The 22,752-nt window shown below is 41.0% G+C and overlaps 2 protein-coding genes across 2 annotated transcripts; both read right to left on the bottom strand.

Moving 5' to 3' along the window:
* Positions 1-2,997: 2,997 nt before the first annotated feature.
* CH25H (cholesterol 25-hydroxylase) lies at positions 2,998-7,281 on the bottom strand. The gene is made up of 2 exons (XM_004174836.6): positions 6,465-7,281; positions 2,998-4,503 (listed from the first exon to the last, which is right to left on the bottom strand). Exon 2 carries the CDS (start codon positions 4,466-4,468, stop codon positions 3,560-3,562), a length of 909 nt encoding a protein of 302 aa, XP_004174884.4. The 5' UTR covers positions 4,469-4,503; positions 6,465-7,281; the 3' UTR covers positions 2,998-3,559.
* Positions 7,282-10,173: 2,892 nt separating this feature from the next.
* On the bottom strand, positions 10,174-22,752 carry LIPA (lipase A, lysosomal acid type). Its single transcript, XM_004174837.6, has 9 exons — positions 21,958-22,752; positions 20,506-20,626; positions 17,330-17,528; positions 16,933-17,042; positions 16,162-16,298; positions 14,586-14,732; positions 14,203-14,274; positions 13,087-13,158; positions 10,174-12,022 (listed from the first exon to the last, which is right to left on the bottom strand). Exons 1-9 carry the CDS (start codon positions 22,060-22,062, stop codon positions 11,783-11,785), a joined length of 1,203 nt encoding a protein of 400 aa, XP_004174885.4. The 5' UTR covers positions 22,063-22,752; the 3' UTR covers positions 10,174-11,782.

Here is a 22,752-nt window from a genome sequence, read left to right on the forward strand (position 1 = left end):
TTCACAAGAAAAGAGTTCAATATATAATGTGTGCCTAGGAGTTAAGACAGAGAAATGCATAAAATCTTCTTTCTTTGAGCTTTGTTAAATTTTGAATATATAAAGTGGACAATAGCAGCACCAAAAACCTTCATTGTACAGCTTTGAAGGTCTCTGCAATCATCCTCTATTTACTCACAAATGACCACAGTTCAGCTTTCAGCAGATTAGATAGGAAGTCCGTGTGGAGCACCATGTCACATTATAAAGAGGAAGGAAGCTAGGAGACTTCTGGAACAGAAGAGAGAAAGTTGGGTTTGGTTTTCTTACATAAACCCTTACAAGTGAGTGTCATGCCCTTCCTTTTGTCTGGTAAAGATTTGTGGTAAAGACCATGGGGAAATACAAATATAGGAAGTAACATCTATAAAATCCTCTTTTCAAATCTCACCACTATCAATACACAGAATTTACTGTTCTCTCATGCTCAGTGGCACAGTATATGCTGAACTTTCAATGAAAATAGGAAAAAACCTAACCCTTATTTGCTTTATCTCCAGTACAAGTTTTTATTGAATTGCAAAGGCCTGAAGTTATGTGTTTGTTTGGGTCTCCTCATGAATTTTTCTGACACGCACAACTAAACTTAAGACTAAAGTAAACTGCTACAGAAAGCACTTCCAAGTACACACAACACGCAAATGGATTCAATCCCTCAGAGTTTAGAACCTAAGTTACCTTCTAAAGCATTGGAGATATAGGGAACACATATGCTAGAATTATTTCATTATGAGAATGAAATACAGATATTTCTAGTATGGTATTCAAAAAAGCCATTCCAGACATCTATTAGTCAAATATTCATTTAACAACCCTTTTTTTTTTTTTTTTTTTTTTTGGAGCATTCCAAGTTCTTGCAATAATGAGTCTTTGAACTCAGGTTCCAGGTCTGATTTGCTATACATTAGGTACAGCTATAATCTGGGGGAAATTCCATAGTTGAGGAAACACATTCTTGGTGTGTGTCTGAAGTGATGCAAATGTTGAGGATGTGAGGAACAGGCAGGATCATTATGCAGCACATTGCTTCCTTCCTTTGCCAGTTTGATTGGCCTCAGTAGCTGTCAGGCTACATTGTCAGTGCCAAATCAGACAATCATCTCACTTGACTTAACAGCAAGCACAGTCTTGCCTGCAGCTGACTAGAATTCTCCAGTTCTAGTACTATATAAAGTACTATATCAACTCTTAAGCTTCATATGAAAAGCAGAATAATCCCCATGAGTTTGCTTACAACCTTTCTTGTGGGTTTTTCTCACAGGTTTCCTACAGCAACATATGCAAGTACCAGTTAGCTTTACCCTTGCTTACTCAGAGAGCCAATAGTACATGACTGTTATAGTGTACAGTTACAAAATATAGTGTAAGGTATAACTCATTGAAACCACAAATTATCCTTGCCAGAGGCTCAGAATTTGCCAAGCTGAATTAAGTGGGATTTCTAGAACAAAAAAGATAACTTTGGGACATCTCAAAATGGCTAAACAGCTCAAAGAAATCAGAATTTTTTTTTTCCTCCTGCATTTGGCAGAAAAGAAAGAACACTTCCCTCTCTTTCTAGAACACACAAAAATACCTAAGATTACAACCATCAGAACAACTGTGGACTCTTCCTCACAGCTTAATAGATGAATGACAGATTCCAGTATTATTTTAAGCCTCAATTTTTGCTCTGAATATGCATTATGTTCTTAACAAGGAAGAGAAGGGTTGCTCTTCTGTGATATCCAGAGAGCAGAGAGAGTATTTGAGTACTCTCAGATTGCAGCATTTCATATTGTTTAAGATGTTTATGAACAGTATTTCCTGTATCAAAAAGATGCAGTGTCACAAAGTGCTGTTTCCTTTATAAATTCACATTGCTGGAAATACTAAGGGTTCTCTTTTCTACTAGACAAACAGCCTCTGTAAGGTCACACAACCCTCTAGACATAACATCAGGACAAAGACATTTTTGGATGATGATGTTTAAGTGTTCTTTCCACACTTTCTACATTATTTGTGCTTTCTCTCTTTCCATCATCATCCTGGGAAGTTTATTAGTAATATAGGATAGGATGATAACAAGCATTAAAATGTTTTGTAGGGGACATTAGACACCCATGTGGATCTCTGCTGAATGAGACTTCAAAGACTTGCTTATCTCTTCATGCCTAATTTTTTCAGTGTGACTTCTGTGAGATACATTTTAATCTTCTGTATGTAACAGTTCTAGCAATGCATAGCCATTGTGTTCTGTCTCAGGATCATGAAAGGTTCAGTTCTATTCCCCTGAAATCTGCTTGAAAGAACTATCTACTTTGTACAAACCCTGTTTATATTCCCTGACAGGATTTTGCATGGAAGTAACAATTGATGGGATTCTGAAGGACCAATGCTCCCATTTAAAGGGCTGCTTAGTAAAAATTCTTCAATATCTCAGAAATATAATAATAAAATTTCACTGACTTTTCAAGCTGCATTTTTCAATATTATGTTTCTACAAAATTGAGAATTATTTTAAAATAACATATGACTCTGGAGTGAAAGGAAACTACCCACTTTTGAAATATTACAAAACTCTGCAACTCTGAAATTAAAATGGATGTCAGTCTCTTTTCCCAGTTAACAAGGGAAAAGACAAGAGGAAATGGCCTCAAGTTGGGGCCGGGCAGGTTTAGATTGGATATTAAGAAAAAGTTCTTCACTGGGGGTTGTCAAGCACAGGATAAGGCTGCCCAGGAAAGTGGCTGACTCACCATCCCTGGAGGTATCTAAAAGATGTGTAAATGTGCCACTCAGGGACAGGGTTTAGTGGTGGACTTGGCAGTGTTAGGGTAATGGTTGGACTCTATCTTAAAGGTCTTTTCCAACCTAAACAGTTACATGATTTTATAATTCAAATAAATTACACCCATGTGCAAGGAACCATACCTGTTCTGAATATGAAGAGAGGAATGAATAAAATGAAACATAATATTATTTTAAAAGAATGAACATATTTATTCTCTATTAAAAAGAGACAACACATCAAGGTAAAAAATATAAATATCAAAAATCATTTAACAGTTAGCCAACCACCCTGACTTGGCAGCAATATTTTGCAAAAATCATTGCCCAAAAATTTCTTCTGGCAGATTAAACTCCACAAAATCCATGATGTGCACCTTTTCTGTTTACATCATAAATCATCCTACAACAGTAAGGCAATGTTCTGGCATATGTATAAAACATCATACAGTAACATGATACATGCTTTATGAAAGCTGGAAAGAAGGAAAGGAGAGACAATGTCTCTTAATGCTTCCCTTAAACCTTAGACTCCAATTTAAGCAACAGATATTCACCTTTCCATTTGCAGTCACTTAACACAGGCAGTTCCAAGTACACACACAAATACACAAATATATTAAGAGGATTTGTTATAAATAACTATGCTTTTGTAGGCAGCTTCAAATATACAATCTTCTGTATGTCTTTAAAAAAATAATGTCCCAGTTTAGTCTATAAAAAATAAGAGTTCGCCCACAGGTAAATATTCTTAATTAGAATGTGACTCCATGAATGTCCCAAAGAGTTTGTCCCAGTGTGTGAAGTAAGGAGCATAGTTTGATTTGAATTTCAGATGGTGGAGATCATGATGTGGTGCTCCTCCATACAATCCAAAAGGCACAAGTCGGTGAGTTGACCATGGGAGGTCATACCCAGAATGGTCCTCCACTGACAAACCAATGTTTACAAGGAAGAAAATCATTTCTGTCAAAGGATGGCATCCCAGGAGCAGTGGGTTTATAGCAGCAAAAAATCCCAGTGAGAGCAACTCCCATACGCTGGAATACTGTGTGGTAAGGGCGAACGTCGACACGTGCTTGTGATGCACCTTGTGGAAGGTCTTGTAGAGCCAAGGCACCTTGTGATGAAGCAAATGCCACAGGAAGTACTCAAAATCAAATAGCAGCAGACAAACTGCAACTTGCAGCAGGACTTCAGGCAGCTCTGGAGCCATCACTGGTAGATGCATGGGTCTCCAGCACCAGTGTAGAAATGTCACCGGGAAGATCAAAACAACATGGTGATATACACTCTGAATAATGCAAGGCACCATCATTCCAAGACTTGGGTAGTTCTGTGGCTGGATTTTGTATTTTCTCAAGTCTGGCAGTCTAATGCTTAAAAAGTCCAGTGCAATATATGGAAGACAAAAAGCCATGTATGCTGCAAAAGAAAACAGCACTGGAAAAAACGGTGACTGGATCAAAGGCTCCTTTGCGGTGACAAAGTCCCAAAGAGGCTGCAGGCACAACCTGTCCTGCTGTGCCTCCATCGGAGAGCTGAGCAGCACTCGGTGCGGCAGGCTGCAGTTCATGCTGATTGCAGTCTGACGCAGCTGGAAATCCTGCACGCTTTTATGCAGCCTGCTCAAGCAGCGACTCCGCCCCCAGAAATTCATACATAGCAATATCGTTAAAGGAGAACTTCCCTTTCCTGTCATACAGAAGGTGATATAATGCATTACAGTCTCAGAACAGAATTAGCTGGCCAAGGTGATCAGCAGAGCTCTACAAGAGACTTGCACATTAGGAAAAACAAGCAGAAGTGCAGAACTCTAATGCTGAAATTCAGAGAAAGAGTTAGAATATCTTCCACTACACTTAGTGCAGACACTTCAAAAGTTACTCTTTCTTTGTGTCATCCTTTGTTATCCTTTTGCCTTTATAGATAAGGCAATAAAAATTAAAATTTTGGTGTTTTTTTATGTGACTGCTACCTAAACTCCAGTCTGACCTGTGAATATCTGGTGGGTAACGGCTGTGTGCAAACACACATTTCCTTAATGATCCCTTAGTTATGAAATAGCCTTAGTTAAAACCTTAAGGAGACCTACAGTACACTTCTAGTCTGGATGTGGTGGCTGTGATTTATCTCCCTCTAACATGACATTTGAAGTTATGTTCTCCTTTACGTACCTGTATCTACCTGACATGGAAAAACTCACCTGACATTGCTAAATGCAAAACTGAGTCAACCACTTTTGAAGATTATAAGATCCCCCAGCTGCAGAGAAGATTACAGGGCTAAATCTTATTATGCTTCCAGAAAGGTGTTTAGTGGCCAGTATTATTACATTATTACAATATTCATTCCATATCTCAACAGCTCTACCAGCAAGTTGATATGAAAATCCTCTTTTACCCATGTATCAAACTAACATATGCACTTAAAAGATTCACCCATTAGTCCTATGTCCTTTAAGGATCTTCCTCTGACCACAGGAAAGCACACAACAGGCAGAAGCCAGCAGGTTTGACTCCAACATTCCTAATTTGCTAAAACCTTTTAGAGATAAATGATGGAAGTTTTGATTTAACTACTAAGACATCACTTCTTTTGTGCTTTTAGAAAAAGAAAGCTTTGAACATTTAGGGAAACAAAGCTTGCCATAAGCTTCCTATGAACTCACCTCTTTTGTCAGCATTTATTGTCATCATTATGTAAAGCATTTATTCTAATATTGGAAATGAGGTCAGCTTCCTGCATGCCTTTATTAGCTTGTTCAGATGATTTTACTTCTTTGATATTCAGAAGATAAATCTAATGGGGCAAATGTGAGACTGTATTTCCTTGCTTCTGAATAATTAAGAATGATTAATTAGCAGTGACCTTTTCTGAATATGCATGAATTTGTAGCACTTAAGTTTGCTTTCAGTTTCAAGTGTTTTCTTTTCAATAGATTCTGTTGTCTCCTTAGGCTTCAAGAATTTTACTTTAGCAGTAACATTATCTGTGCTATTATTCAGGCAACAAGTAGGTCCTTATTGGACATAGGTGTAAACCTGTTCCACATATACTTTGGAATTCATATTCCTTGCTGTTATGAGACTGTTCTGTTGAATTAATTTATTTAAATTATTTAAACTGTTGTGAATTAAAACCCAGTGCAAGACACTAATCTAACAGGTGATGATTTATATCCAAGAGCTTTGTTTCAATCTGCTGATTCAATTTCACAATAAGGCATTTATAACATGATCACCACCTGGGTCCAAGAATATTCATGTGATTTCTGTTGATTTATACAGTCACAGTCAGAAATTAAGTCTCCCAGATGGGATAAGTGAGCCTCTCTTTTATTAGAATTATACGGGGAATTAATTTCTTTTACAATGTATTCCAAGTCTCACTAAAGGGAGATTGATATAAATTGCTCAGCTGCTTTAAAGACATTCCTCTGACTAATCCCTATAGATACATCAAGTCTCAATACATTGTAGAGCCATTGCTGCCCACAAACCATATTTTAAAGAATAGGCATTGATTGCCTGAAGATTAGGTCATAGAAAAATACTCTTAAGTCCCTTTAAGGAAAAATAACGGAATTCTGCGGTGCTATTTCTAGGATATCCTGCGAGACAAAGCCCAAGCAAGGGGGAGCGAGCAGCACTTACCTGGGAGGCTGGCGCCGCCCCGAGCCCGCTCCGCCGGCGGCACGGCTCCTCCGCCGCGGGACGATCGGTCCCCCCATCACAGAGCACCGACCTCGTCCTCCAGAACCCGAGTCCAAGCTGGCTGGCTTAGCCACCAAATAGCATTTGTCACGTATCTCCACCCTGGTAACTTCAGTTTCCTTGTCGGCACAAGGTATGACGCAAAAAAAAAGGACGGAGCACACACAAACCTCTTCTGTACCTTACTCAGCAACACAACCCCAGCTTTTTTCACTCAACTTACATTGCTGCCAAACTTTCCCATGTATTGCAAAAATCTCTCAAAAACTCACTCCTGCTACAGAGTTTAGGTTGAAGGGCACATAGTTTGGAATGAGGCCCCACAAAGGGTCTTAAATAGATTCCACATGAGCACAAGATGCAAGCATCTACCCCAGGCTGCACTGTTAGGTACGAGCCATAACGTAAACAGCACAGTGCTACAGTGGGTAGGAGGAAAATGAGGGAAAGTTAGCTGGAGAGAAAATTAGAATCAACATACTGAAACGAATGCAGCGTTAGAGGGAAAAATTCTTTTTCCATCCTCCTCTTCTACCCCTCTGTATGGTAGTATTATTGTTGTACCAGAGATAAAGGAACATCCCAGAACACGCCGAGCCCTCTACCGGGAAAGGCGGGCTGGGGAAGAGGAATGGAGACTTGCTCAGGACCAGCACCAGGGAAGCAGGACAGGCACCACGAGCAGCGGAAAGCAGCGGCAGTGCCTGCTCTCGCTGTCAAGGAAGCTGCTACCGGTGCTCACACCCGGACTCACCTGCCCGACGAGCCGGTGAGGGGCGGTCCCGCCCGCGGCCCCGCCCGGTCCCGCCCGGTCCCGCCCGGCCCCGCCCAGCAGCCGCGGCCCCGCCCGGTCCCGCCCAGCAGCCGCGGCGACGCGCGGTTCCCGGCGAGCCGCAGCGCCGCCCGGCGCCCACCCGCGGCCCCGCCGCCGGCTGGAGGATAACCGCACCGGGGTGTTCTCCTAATGCCAGCAAAGTGTGTTTTCCAAAATACTCAAAAACGCTCCTCGGCTCAGCGCTCCAGGGATAACCAACTACACACTGCTTTGCAGCGCCGAAAGTTGGTAGGCACGGGTCTGTCACAGGCTTTATGGGTGTGATGGGTTTGGAGAGAAGGAGGGCGCGTGGAGGTCTTTTCCAACCCTAAATGATTCTACGAATCTAACCTCCAGTCCCCTGCTGTTAATCTGCATATTCAAATGCAGGATCTGGATAAAAATAAGCGAGGTAAAACTCTCCGCCTCGCATCCCTGGTAAGCAGCTTGAACCCTGAGGCCACAGGGATGCTGAGAATTTCAGGATGAACACACACAAAACTCTTCAGTTTTGATTAAAAACTTTAGCCTAAACACAAAATACTTTTCATAACAGAACCAATACTTTTATTTAGCAAATTTTTGATCTCCACCTCCCCAACCAAGCTTCACTGAAAACTTCTCCAGACAGTATCAAGCATAATCAAAGGTTGCTTTAATTAATTTCCAACAATAGCTGATGATGGAAAACTGCCAGTGAAGTAAATTGCTAATTCTCAAGCTTTACCTTAACAGGATCAGTTTTCAAAATAATAACCACCAGGAAAATATCCTAAAATCCTTTCATTCAGAATTCAAAACTCAGGAATGAGAAATTGATTTGTATTCTCAGCAGCATACAGACATAATTTATGGAAGAGTCAGAATGTAATGCAGACACTTCCACTCAGAAAAGAAGAATTGGGCACCATGTTACAGGTGTGGTTAGTGTCCATCCAACCTTCATAAATTTTTATTTCATTGACAATTTCAATTATTTTGGTTGTATGAAGTTTATGAAAATAGGCTGACAGGAAGAAAGGCAAGCTCCTGATGGGCGGTTGTGCAGCATGAGTTTGTATTTTATAACTCAGTAGAAGGAGAAAACGTTATAAATGCTTTCATTACCAGAAAAATCTTCCACTAGGAGCCATTTTATTAGATATCCAAAAACCTATCCAGTCATCAAGGTTTCTCTTCACATCTTACAGAGTAAAGCCATTTGTAACTTTTAATGATATTAAGGAACTTCTGTTTCATTTGGAGGGGTTTAGTTTATTTTGAGGGGCTTTGGGGTTTTTGTTTGTTTGTTGGTATGACACATTCACTATAAATAATTTCTACAAAAATTTGTTCCCAAGCTGACAAAACTGTTTCTCTTGTAGGGCCCAAGTAGGAAGTCTGTTTTACCTTCCTATGCTGAGGCACTTCTATACTGCTTGAGTCAATGTATAAACTTGTATTAGTGTTATCACTAGCCACGGAATCACTAACCAGTGTAAAAATGCTCTGTGTGGAGCTAGTGCATCATTCAGTACACTCCACTAACACACACTCCACCATCCTCAGGCCTTCTGCGTGAAATGAACACTGTAAATATACTTGCAGATGACTGCAACAAAATCCTTGTCAAGTTCCAAGCACAACATGAGGACAAAACCAGGTCTTTGTGTTGTCCCTGATATGCGTCATTGTTGTACATCTCTCAGTCAAAGCCCTGGACCGTGCATTGTCTTCAGCTGCACACAGGTCTGTGAGTCTGATGATCCATCAGCTGAACAGGGACTAATTTCCTCTGCCTTTCTAGCAATCACTAAATGCTGAGACCCAGCCAGCAGGGAGTGTCCCATGCCCTCTCTTAAGTCAGTGCATTTTTATACTGTCCAAAGGTGATGTTCAGCCAGCCTTCAACAGCACATACATACATACCAGTACCACAGAGGCCCGCAGAACAGGCACTCAGTATTTAAGATCTGCTTAGAAAAACATACTATTCATCACTGAACTCTTAATTCCTCACAGGTGATTCTAAATAGACCAAGCTTCTCACTCATGTCTATGTTCAGGGTGCCTTATTTTGCACAATTCTTTCCACTGACACCTCTTCAACTGCAACTCCAGTGAGTCAGGAAGAACTGAAGCAGCTCACAATTTCCATATTCCTTATTCCAGTGAAGCAGAGAAGCTCCATAATGGCTTTTGTGTAAAGCTTCCAGTATTCTGGCTTTATTTCCAGGCACACAGTGGTGTTCGTCAGCTGACAAAGGTGGCAACACAAAAGATTTAATACACTCTAATGCACAACTACAGTATTCAGAATGTACAGAAAGGTACAGCCTGAGCACATTTATTATTGAAGGTGACAAAGGTCAAAAGCTGGTTCATGTGTACTGTGGCAAACTTTAGCTCCCTGCCTTACTGTGTAATTAAATGCCTATTATGAGATTACCAGACAGTCTGTTAAGCAATCCAATTACCCAAGGTTTAAGAATATGATACAAGAAGCTTTCCACCATGTCAGTGGTTTAAAAGAAGCCTCACCTGAAGGCTTAGAAAATTACTCCCTCTTGTGAGTAGTTATTAACAATTATTACCTTACTTAAAAGTCTCAGAGAAGTCCACCTAAATAAGAATGGCCTTTTAAGCTTGGGGAAAGCTTCTTTCAGGGAAAAAGTTAAGGGAAAAGCTTGGAAAAAGCTTCTTTCAGGGAAAAAAGTTTACTTAGCTATTTTACTTTTTTCTATACTTGTTCTATGGATTAATAGTTGTGAAAATTAGACTTGGCTTTCTGAATTCTGTCACAAACATTCACATGCATTTATGAAACAGGAAGTGAAACACCACACCACTCCAAACTCCAAGTAAGTCTCATGTTTATTGAAATAGCTCAAGCTTAATAAACATGATGCACATGGCTCTTGCCATACCACATACCCTCACAACTGCCAAATTAGCCACCCTGCTTTCCTAAAGAAGCTTCCCTTCAGCATAGCAAAGTAAAGCACAAAGTCTCATGAACCAATGAACCACTTCCTCCCTAAACACCACCTGAGAATTCCCTGAGTCTGAATTAGGAATTAAAAAAAAAAAATACCCAAAGAAACAAGTCCTCATTTACAACCTGTGTCTATTTCTGCAAATTTTTTTATTTATTTTAAATTTTTTTTACAAAATAAGTTTGCATCAATTTAAAATGCATTATTTCCTATGACATGTAGAAAGGCTCTTTATCCTGTTGGGATTACTGAAAAAATCTGAGTTGAATCCAACTATGGCACAGAAATTATCATCTGGACTGAGGCAACTGACTCTGGAGATTGTTCATTTGGCAGAGAACTTTGATGCATCTCAGAGAAACCGATGTCCTCTGCATAGTCAATGGAAAGAGCTCCAAAGTCAGCCCTCTGAGGCAGATGTGAATCCTCTTCCCCATTAAATGTGGTCTTAGCCCCAGTTTGAAGTAGACAAATCAAGCTGCTGTAATACTGTCAGGCTTCTCCAGGCTGTTATTTAGATCCTAAAAACAGTGGTGGGGAGCACCCTGTAAGTGGTTAAGTAGTAAACAGATCTTCAATGCAACAGACGATTAAGGAAAAAAGTCCACAGAAATTAAATCACTCAAGCTGTAGAATTAATGCTTTGGCTCTTCTCTCACCAGCAGTAGACTGGGGAGATTGTTTTCTAGTTAGTGGTCAGTGCAAAACACAAGCATGTTACATCTGTCTCCTTGAAAGCCACAACTTATTGACAAAGTTAACTGAAAATGGTTTTGTTTGAACATTACTCTTGTTCCAGGAATCTGCCAGGGTGAATTGCGACCTCTATCCATAGCTGGTATGTGAAACATTAAAGGTTTCAGGGATACCACCAAAGCAAGAAAATGCAGCAATGAATCAGTCCCAAAATGGGAGCTTTTAACTGATAATGGCTTCTCCAGCTTCACTACAGTTCCTCTGGGCAATATTGAAAAGGGAAGTAATCTGATTTTATGTGATTGGCTGAAATAATACCACAGCAAAAAGTCACTAAGTGCTTTGTAAAGTGCCAGCACCAAATAGGTCACTGCAGTACAAGAAGTACTTCTCAAAGGTACTTAGAAATGGCCACATACTGAGAAATGGCTGTGTTTTATGCACAGTGAAACACTTGCTGTAAGTGTCAAGCACCTGAGGTGCTGAATGGAATAACTTGTCTTATTTGTCTTTCAGACAGGTGACTGAATTTATGTGCACATGACATACTCTTTTTATGCTAGATCCTACTGCCGTGTTTTGAGTACCATGCCACTGTGTGCAAAATAAGCAAAATACTGTGAAGAGGGAGAAAATACTGTGAAAAAACAACTAAATATTAATCCAATTTAGTAGTCATTGCTGGCATTTTAAAAATGCATCAGCCTAAGTAATGTAGCATTATTGCCAGTAAAGTGTATTTTCCAAAAATTCCTGGTGAACCAATACCCATGTCAGTTTAGAGATAACTTCCTAATCATGTTAATTATTTCATTATACATGCGGTAAGGTGCATCAAGGCCCCAGATGAAATCCAAATGTTCCCACTCTGGAATGTTTTTGTGGTAAACCAAATTGCTGATCTGAGTGAGCAGCATAGCAACATCCTTTGGGTCTGCCAGCCAGTCCTGTCCACCAGTCCAAACCGCAGTTGGTACAGTCATCTCTTTTATTTTGTAGAAAGGGGGAGTAGACTGAGGAGAGGAAAAGTGAAAACAAAGCATTAGAAAAAAAAAAAATCTTTAGTACGATCCTATGTCACCCTGATTTTTAAAGATTTTCTAAAGTCTTCTGAGTTTACATTCTTGTAGCAAACTTTCTCACACAACTTTCTGTAAATAACTTATTGTTTTACATTCCTTCATAGAGGAGGAGAAATTTGTTAGACTAGTAGTTTGTCCAGTGTTGTTGGAGAGGTAGCACTTTCACCCTCCAATCCACTGTCACCTTTAGAAAACTATAAATATTAGAGTCAAAAATAAACTTCTCCCTTTATACCTTCACAGAAATACAAACACACATCATATTTTCTCATGTCCTATAGTAACAATCCTACATGGCCAGTGTAATGTACTAGCAACTGCAAGAATGTGTCAGATACTTATTCTCTCCCTTGGACAGCTAGAGATGGAGTCCTGGCTCAACCAAAAATACAACTGCAAGAGTCCTGCAATATTACAGCATGTGAAGCAGTAAAGATGTGGTTTGAGGAGTCTACAAAGATAGCAGAGTAGCAGGACCTCAGAGCATGCATCCCATTCAAGGTATTTAAACTCTAATCTAAGGCCAGAAGTGACTGCTACTCTGAAAGTATGATACTGCAGTATTTTGCAGTCACCAAGAGACAAGGGGCAAAATACTTTTGGCATTGTACACAGCAATTTAGAAACAAAAATGCATGGAGACTAAACAGACTAAAGATAAACAATAAACATGAACTGACAGCCTGTGTCTTGTGATGAGAAGTGCAGGGGGATCTCATGATCTAGACTGGCAGGACTTCCCCTCAAGAAAGTGTGTGCCACTACAGCTTCATATCCAAATGTGAGCCCCACACTGACTTAGGACTACCTCTGAGCTCTACAGTCCCAGCTGGTTTCTATTTTTGTTGTTTCAGAAAAAGTGGACCAATAACCCAGTCTGGTTATTGAGTAACACCAACAGCTCTTTAGCATGCAGCATAAATACAGCACCCAGAGAAGTGTCCAAGGACTATTTTCTGCGACACTCTAGAATTATAGATGTAAGAGAGGTCTACCTGGTTATAGTGAGCCATATTTGCAGCTTTGCTTCCCCAGTCATAAGCTTTGAGTTCCCCAGTCCTCACAGCCTAGAAATAAAAAAAAAAAAATACACATACAAAGAACTGCAGCACTACTGCCAGAAGAACTAAAAAAGTGTAGTCATCTGGAGAACTGGCAACCTACACAAGAAACAGTGGAATGCCAAATATTAACAAGGACAAGTGTCACTGCTTTGCCCAGTGTCACAGGAATGGAAAACATTCAATACCCTTTGTCCCTTCAGATTTCATACCCTCTCAATGCAATGGTAAAAAGATTATGGAAAACAGTTTAATGTATCCAAAGACAGGATGTGGAAGCTCCATGTTTACTTCTGAAATATTTACCTTGATATCTAAAGCTGTATGAATAAAGCAGGGAGCTTTCTTAGCAAGTCTATTCTACATAATTTACCATCTACTATTTTTTCAGAAACAGAAGTTTATATAACAGGGATCTGGGGAAAAAAAAAATCTTCACACATTTCTTTCTGGGCCAACCCCTGAACAGCTATGTACAGTAGAACACATTGCCTCTGATTAGGTGACCAAATCCAGCTATGAGATCAGAAGTAGCACTGACCACTGATTCCATGGGAAATGTCTCACTTGTCAGCCTGTTGACCAAGCTTCAGGCACAACAGCATCACAGGCATGAAACTGCATTGAGACAAACATCAAAATACACTAACAAAATATAAAATTAAGCCAAACAGAGTAGAACAGAAAATCTGGTGCTTTTCACTGTCTAAAAATACAACCTGTAATCAAAACAGGGTTTGCTAAAAGGGAAACAAATACTCTTTACAGCATCTCTCTAAGGGAAGTTATTCTGCCATATTTTTTTGTTGGTTGAGGTACTTCCAGTAACAGTATTTTCAAAAAAATAGCGAAGAGGGGTGAACCACCATAAATCCTTATCATGAAAGCAGCTGCAGTTAACAGCTGCCATTCTAACTTTTGGCAGTTCCAAATTTCACTTGGGCTAGGCTGCACAAATATTTTGGCATTTTATTTCACTTAAGTATCAGACACATCAATATTCTCAAAATAAACCAGAGTCATGGGCCCTTTAGATTCTGGAAAACCTACCTGGCTCCAGTGGATCATGTTTTGTACAGATGTTCCCGCAGGGCAGTGTGTTGAATACACATCCACTCGGCTCTGCAACAAAATCATTAACATCGTTTACTCCTCTTCACAGGGCATCAGTTCTACCCATTGCTGCTTCCTGAACAACTAACAGACTATTCCATTCCACTTAAAACTGTTATAAACAAAAGTTAACTGAGTCATTCATACACATGAGATAAGAAGTTAGAACATTTGGGGGATTAATTACATTGAACAACAGAACTCTCAAGCTGAATTTTAAACCTAATAATGGTATCCCTTAAGCATTTTTTATATATTCAGTCAATACTGTGTTAGAGTTCACAATAACTTAGCTATTAAAAAAAGTCACTAGAACACACCATATTCAAGTTTCTCTCATTAAAACCACATAGAAGAAAGAACAGGTTGCCACAAAGGTCATCAAGTATTCTGTGGGTGCAAACATGGGTAGCAAGCCACTTCAGCAAGAAATTCTGGGGAAGGAATTGTTTCTTTCCAAACATGTCCTACAAAATAACAAACACATAGGACAAGCATGTAATTGAACAACATTATCTATATTCAGTTTTTATACGACAACACTCTTGAGGTAATTATTTGCATTTGCACTGGTGACAGGCGTGTCATATGAAAATCATTGATCTCCTTACCAGCATTGTCATGGTTAGTGTTTCTGCTACAAATGGTGCAGTACATTCAACCCACAAAGAGTACATGGGAGCTAGGAAAATCTTGCAAGAATTTCAAACCTAACCTCAATTTCAAATAAATTTTAAATTCAATAATTTGTAGTTATACTGTACAGCTTTTTGTCATCAGATTGTTTAAAACTAAAGTATGTTAAGCTCTGTCTGCTAATTTTAAATGGCTTTGTACTTGCAACTTCCTCTCTTCAAACCATGAGAGAAAAACAAGTTGCATGAGATGTGGTGACCTCTTCCTCTTGATGGGTATTTTTAAATTGTTCAAGGATTTTAAAGTGTCCCACTAAAAACTTCCTTAAAAGTGACACAGTTCTTTAAAGAGATGACTGACCCATGGGTTTGTCACTGTCAGGTTCTCCCTGCACTGCAGTTTTTTGCAAGTCACCATGAGAATCAAGTTCCTCTGCACAACATGAAAGTCTGCACAAAGCACTGATCAGCTGCCAGGCTCATTAGACAAAGTCCATTATGCAAGGAATACAAGATCACAATGATTAGTGTTGCTTTTATGTAAACTGCCTTTAGAGCAAGGAAAGAGTACTACAGACAGACTTTAAATCAGTACAAGCTAGATCAGAAGGGGGTTTATGTCACAGAACAAACAACTCTGTGTGGGAATCTCCATGGGTGGTGGAAAGAAAAGTGATAGTTAAAAATGACACACAGCAGGGTGTTCACAGTGTCTGACTTCAGGCACTCACTGCAGATAGCCTCATTCCCCTTGATGTTACTGGGCAAGAAGTAAACTCCACCAGAGGATGATTCACAGCACCTAAATAAAGCTGTTGCTCTTAATCACCCTCTGAAGGATCCTCTCCCTGTACTAAATGGTTGATTGTGAAACAGATCTGTTAAAGTTCATGGGCAATTAATGAACTGTATTCTGTATAAAGCTATTATACAACTCTTCTAAAACATAGTGACTAGTTAATCATATGATTTTCCTAACTTAAATTCTAGAAACTTGTAAATGGAAAAACAATTTTATTCCACCTATTAAGCTGTAATTGTAAAATATTACTTTCAACCGATGCAAATTGTCTTACTAGAAAGTAATAAAGCTACGGAAGATACTGTCGACTTCAATAGCATCATTATGGAAAAACTGACCCAGAATTCTTATCATATGTTACTCTCTAATCCACGGCTATTAACATTCTATCCTATGCTATTTTCAGATAGAAAGGGGCATACCTCATTTGGCTTGAAACATTTACACTCAAATACAAACCTTGAGCAGCATGTCAGGAAACAATCCCAATTTTACCAGAGGGCTAGTGGCAAACTTGACTGTAGCTACTGGTGCCAAGGCAAAGAACATTTTGATTTTCTTAGCCAGCTGTGGCAAAGTTGAAAAAGCAACAAAAGCTGTAAATAATATAAGAACAATTAATAAAACTCAGCAACACAAGTTAGATAAGAATTTTATCTGACAGAAATTCTACAAAAATCTATGAGAAAGTGTGCTAAAGTATTTTTAGAGTTATAGTTTAACTACATTGCAGTATCTAGGATTAGGTTATATAATGTAAATTAACCTTGTTACTACAAAGCCTGAATTAAATGCAGTAATTCAGAGGACTTGCTTTCTTCCAGAAAGCAATTTGATGCTTACTAACCCAACATACCTATCTCTTTCTACAAGAAGGTCTAAAGCACCTGAGGTAGGCCTTACATGCAAAATATTCTGGAAATGGGAATCTTTAGTCTCTGTGTCTGATGAGTCTAATTTTATTATGTATAATTCATTGATTTTTTAAATAGAATCTGTACTGCCAGCTACCTGTGACTTCAATTTATCAGTCCGACAGCTTTCTACTTTTAAATAAACATTGAAAGATCATGTTTTTTCATTTTCATGCTGACTAATATTCCAGAAAGTCACTAAAAACCAAAAGCAGTAGTTTTCAAGGGCCCTAGTTTTTAATCACTAAAACACCTATGTGGAACTTGATACTATTTCAAACACAATACATCCTAATAACTGCATCTCTCCACATACCCATTGTGGTGCCCTGTGAATGGCCAATGTAAAACACTTGTTCCTGGCCAGTTTTCTTCAAAATAAAGTCCACTGAAGCTGGAATGTCATACTTAGCCATTTCATCAAAGCTACAAAGCAAAGACAGAAAGTCAGTTGTGTAACAAATGAGTGAGAAACAGCTGCATGGAGCTTTCCTGCACAGATCCATTGTGTGGACACAAAGAAAAGCTTCTTTTGGATTAAACAGAACTCTGATAATCAAGTTTTCAGTTTTCTATTGACCACCTATGAGTTGCAGCACACCAAACTGACCTCAAAACTCCCCTTCACTGTCCCTACATGTGTGACAACACATGTAACTAGAAAAAAATATCCTGCCAGTTCACAATGTGACTGGATAGCAAAACAAGGATACCTGAAAACCCAGAATTCTTCCTGCTTCACTGTGAAGTGTGTGTGTTTCCTGGACCAGGTGTTGCCTCTGCTGTTTCCCAGCCATACATCATAGCCAGCATCTGCCAGCACAAAGCCAAGGCTGTTGTAATCCAAGTTTGTGATCCAGTTGCTGGCATCTGCAAGCAAACCATGCTGCAGAAACACTGCAGGTCTTGGACCTGAAAAAGAATGTGTTTATGATAGATTCCTGTTCATTGGGCACTGCATACCTAAGAATAATTCAAGTGAGCTATTGAAAGTGTTTTAGGTTTGCACTTGAGTATTTAATATACTTGACTTTATCTACTGAGAACAGCAATTTGGATAATGGTCATAGTGCCATGAAATCACATGCTTTTTCAGCAAAAGCTACTTTTTATCATTAAGAGTTTTAAGCTAGCAACTTCTTAGTTTCATAACTTGAAGCTCAAAACAGACAAGTTTGTAATATATAAACATGAGAAAAACAGGAGCCACAAGAAAAATACAGGTAGCCCTTACAATTGTTTCAAGCTCACACTCAGAAAAGCGGCCCAAACACAGCGGCAGTTTTAATACTTATGAACTTTTCCCTGCTCCCACACTTGGGGAAGGCATTCCCACAGATGTGCTACTGAGGTCTTTGTTTTCCAGTCAAAGCAATGCCAAACTATTGTGCTGAGCTGTGGAAATCTCTGCAACTGGTACTGATATTATCTCTTTGCAACGCCCTTCCATCACCAAAGCTCTGGCACAACCTGAAGAGCAGTTCAGTAGCCAGTAAAGGAATTTGTGTTTCAGAGAACTTTCTCCCTTTAATTAACTAGTTGTAAGAACCACAGTTAAGAACCACAGTTAAGACCCACAGTTAATAATACTCTCTTGACTTCCCCATCCTGAAAAGGGAAATAGCATCTTTATGTGGAATACATATTTTAAAATTGCAGGATCCTGCTTCTACACAAAGAAAATCAATTACCATCTAATCCCTTAGGAGAAAAAAAGGCCTTCAGAAACCACAAAGACCTGTCTCTGGTTCTCACAGTAGCACAGGTGTTTTAGCTTTTACTTCTGCTCTGAAAACTGAAAACAGGTAACATGACAACCAGCTCAATGCCAGAGATTACTCAGGAATTTATCTCCTCCAGTGACACATTGATCTGCCATGATACAGACTCACACAGTACTTCTTTCATTGATAATTTAGACTTGGATCTTTCAGCAGAAACAGATAAATCATAACTTCCATTCACCTCTATTGTCCATCACAGGTCATGTCCATAAATGTTTGCTGCAAGTTTCGTATTCCAAATTAACAATACTCCCCCTTTTTTTGGAAATCTTTATACCTGTGGCAAGGAACCTTTTGAGTGCCTGCTTTCCCCACTTTGTTAAAAAACCCACATGGCATACTGTCCAGGCAAGCAGAGCAAGTGTACCCAACTGGCACTGGTGACAGTTCAACATAACTGTTTACTCTGCTGCACTAATAATTTATTGCCTTATAAACAGGATTGTCAAGCCTTACATTGAATTTGTTTTCAGTAATATTCCACTTCCCATTGACATCTTCTTCCCTTTTACAAAACTCAGATAAACCAACTTCTGAATTTTTGAAGAACAGGCTCTCTCAAGCTGCTATTTCTTGTTTCGTAACATTGGAAGGGGAAAACTGTTTAACTGCCTTAATGCTTTAATTCTAGTCTCATACTAACCTCCAATATCTGCCACTTCTTTTTGCACTTTACCAAGCAGTCACCAGATCTCCATGTGAACTGCACAATCATATGACAAACTGACTTGGATGATAATAATCACTTTCTATCACCTATGATCCTAAAACCCCAGAGGGGAAATAAAAAAGGTGGGTCCTTAACCTACCCTCTCTGCATAGAACATTTTGTTCTCTTTGCTACAGACCCAAGAAGCTGAAGACAGATTTACTTCCACACCCTTCTTACCCATGCTATGCAGTTGTTTTAGGGTTTTCTACTAGTAAAACAAAAAATCCTTGATGTTTTGCTTTTAGGTTCTCTTTTTTTTTTTCCTGAAGAATGGTGGATTTTGTTCCAAAACATCACGTGGTACGTAATTCCAAGGAATTCTATTCACATTATGCAGGTATTGCAAAAGAAAAATACGGCATATATATGCTAAGTCAGCAGTAACACATCATTGGTATCTGTCTGAGAAAAGATACCAAGTCTATAAAAACTTAAGATCAACATGAACTTTGAAATCTTCATTCTTCCAGAAGCTCATACTTCCACAAATGCGGTCAGTAGTCCTTGTTTTCTCAAATTAAAGCACTCTGCAAAACATGAACTTGGGGTCGAGGGTGTGGGAAGGGGAGGGGTATGTGGAGAATTCCCAGAAGTCAGGAAACGTCTATTTATTTATGTCATCAATGAAGGATTCAACAAAATCAGCATTTACAAAGGCAGCCTTTTTCCTGTGGGCTTCTCTGAAATTAAATACAAAGACAGCTGCCAGTTTTGATGGGGCTCGTCCATGCGCTGATCTTTACACACTCCTTGTGAAAGACAACAGACAGTGCAAACATCCTAACTCATACAAAACCAACAGATAAGCTCAGGAAGGCTATTGCTTGGCCTTTGACAGGGGAGAGGGTTTTTCCACAGGTCTCGTTCACACCCAAGGCTATAGGACAATCATAAATTTCTTTTGGGAGCTTCATGTTTTTATCTGTAATCCTAGGATTTTTCCAGTCCAAAGTATTCTGAGGCAATCCTTAGAACATGTAACTTCTATGCAAGTGGGCTGCTGTTATATGAATGTGTGTAGGAACTTCTATAAGGGATGGTGACAAGACTGATAAAAAATTCAGCCACTGCACAGACACTGTTAATTCCATATGCAGTTTATGAGGATAGCAAGTCAAAAGGTATGTGTCTCTCGTCTTCACATCCGTCTCATTTTTAAAGCATTCTATCATTCAGTCTTCTCAAAAGCCTTTGCCCATATTGCCCCCTCGTAATTTTGAGCTTACAGTACCACTATTCTCTCTGTTCCCTACCTCCTCACCTGCACCTCCTCCATGGTCTTAAACCACAATAGTCCTTTATCTTCTTCTGGATTATTACAGGAACAAAAGTTTTATAATGCAAAGACAGCATTTTCTTTTTTTTTCGTTTTCCAAACAGACATAAATCTTACCTTCGCTTCCTTTACGGCCTTTTCTTCCATAAGGTATTCTGTTAATGGAAAGAATATATCCATCTTCTGTTGTCACTTCATATTCCTCACTAGGGTATCCTCTGAAGGTAATAATTTCACTCTGAGGAGAGAAAATAAACTATCTTGGATCCAGGCTGCCAGGCTCCTCAGTCTACTAACACATGCAAAGTACCCTGGGTTTCTTCTAAAGACTGGAATGTGGAATTGAAGGGTATGATAGTAATATGCCATCTGCCCATCAGGCAGATTTTCTTAATAAGACATCCCAGTACAGACTCAGGAACCAACCAGACTGAATCCTAGAAATCTGCAATGATTCCCTAGACTGTCCCAGCCACATGGTGCTTACAGCGAGAAAGAAGATGTACTGTTGAAAAGGAGACTATGGTAATAGGGCAAGCCAGATTTGTCAGACAAAAATTAAAACTGTCTGCTCTCAAGAAAACAAGTAACATACAAATGAAGACAGAAGAGAGTCACTGGCATCACTGCGGCATACAGGAGGAGAGAAGGATGTGCCATTTCTTACCTTTCTCCTCAAACCTCATACCCAGTGCAGAGCTTTTAAGTGACCTTGCTGTCAAAGCAAACAGGAAAATAATAATAAAAATCTTCACACCTGTTAAATGCCATTATTTCATTATTAGGTTTAATTTTTTGTCTCTTATGTCTTGGGCTTTATGTTATTTTATTTTGATGCTGCTCCACTAGGGCAGTGAACTTGCTGTCATTGGTTTTATGACACCAACCATGCCTTGAGAGAAATCTAGGAAATGCAAGACATGATCAGAGTTCTTCTCTTAGACTGTTGGGCAAGGAAAAGCCTTAGACTAAATTCTTATTTTCAGTCCTTTAAACTGTATTTACATGATCCAAACACTTCTATTCTTATACATCTTACGCATTTCTATCTTGAAGGATCTTCTCACACATGTGAAAGACTGGCGCAGTTTAGATAGGGCAGAGGAAAGAGCAACTAATACCGGCTACGGACAGGAAATATTTCAGGAGTTGGCTACTGCAGCAGAAGGAGAACAAAGTTACGAGAGTAAATCCCAAATGGGGAGAAAAGCAGTCGTGGGTAAGAACATAGGAGCATGGTGCTCGGCACTTCACCGTGCTTCACGAACACCCGCTTTTATGAAAGACTCTCGCAAAGAGCCGCTAGCAAAAATCCACGGGTCTACGTCAGAAAAAACGTGAGAGAAAGAACAAATATAGGCAACAGCGGACCAAGAGGACCTGGAAGGAGGAGTAGAGAAAGAGGACGTGGAAGCCCTGGGTGTGAGCGGCTGCGGCAGCGGGCTGGCCGCGGGCAGGTGGCTGCAGCCGCCGGGGCTCTCAGTGCGGCTCGCAGCTCGCCCAGCCTCCCCTGCCCGCCGCAGCGCCGCAGACAAGGCTCGGGACCCGCCCCGCGGCCGCAACACTCACGATGTTCATGTTGGTTTCGGGGTCCACATTCCTCCGCCCCGCGGCGAACGCGCCCGAGCCGGCGATGCTCTGCAGCAGCACAGCAGCGAGCACCAGGCCCCGCATCCTCGTCCTACGGGACGGAGCCGGGACACCACGGCGCAGCAGAACCCGGCGCTGCAGCAGCTGCGAGCGGGCCCGGTCGGGCTTTTGTGCCACCCTCCGGTGACAGGGGCGGGAGCAGCGGCCGGGCCGGGCCGGGCCGGGCCCCGCGGGTCGCAGCCCGGAGGGAGCGGCGGGGGCGGCGCGGCCGGGCCGGGCTCGGCCCACACGGCGCGGCCCTATCGGCGGTGCCGGCCTTGGGCGCCCGGCCCGGCGTGATTCAGCGTTTCCGCAGCAATGCTGTGGGGATCCTCCCGCCCACCGGGCTGCATTTCCAGGCGCCTTGCAGCTCCGGAGCCCGCGCAGCGCCGCCCTGCCGCGGTTCGCGTTGTGCTCCGCAGCGGGCTCCGAGCAGAAAGCGGCGGCAGCAGCCGCGGGAGGGCGGCGGTGCCGCTCCCCGAGGCCGCAGCCAGCATCCCCGGCGTGCCTGCGGTGCCGCTCCCCGAGGCCGCAGCCAGCATCCCCGGCGTGCCTGCGGTGCCGCTCCCCGAGGCCGCAGCCAGCATCCCCGGCGTGCCTGCGGTGCCGCTCCCCGAGGCCGCAGCCAGCATCCCCGGCGTGCCTGCGGTGCCGCTCCCCGAGGCCGCAGCCAGCATCCCCGGCGTGCCTGCGGTGCCCGGCACCTGCGCCCCGGCACCGCCCGTCCCTCCTGAG

The sequence above is a fragment of the Taeniopygia guttata genome, chromosome 6, assembly GCF_048771995.1.
Source record: "Taeniopygia guttata chromosome 6, bTaeGut7.mat, whole genome shotgun sequence".
NCBI classification, from domain to species: domain Eukaryota; kingdom Metazoa; phylum Chordata; class Aves; order Passeriformes; family Estrildidae; genus Taeniopygia; species Taeniopygia guttata.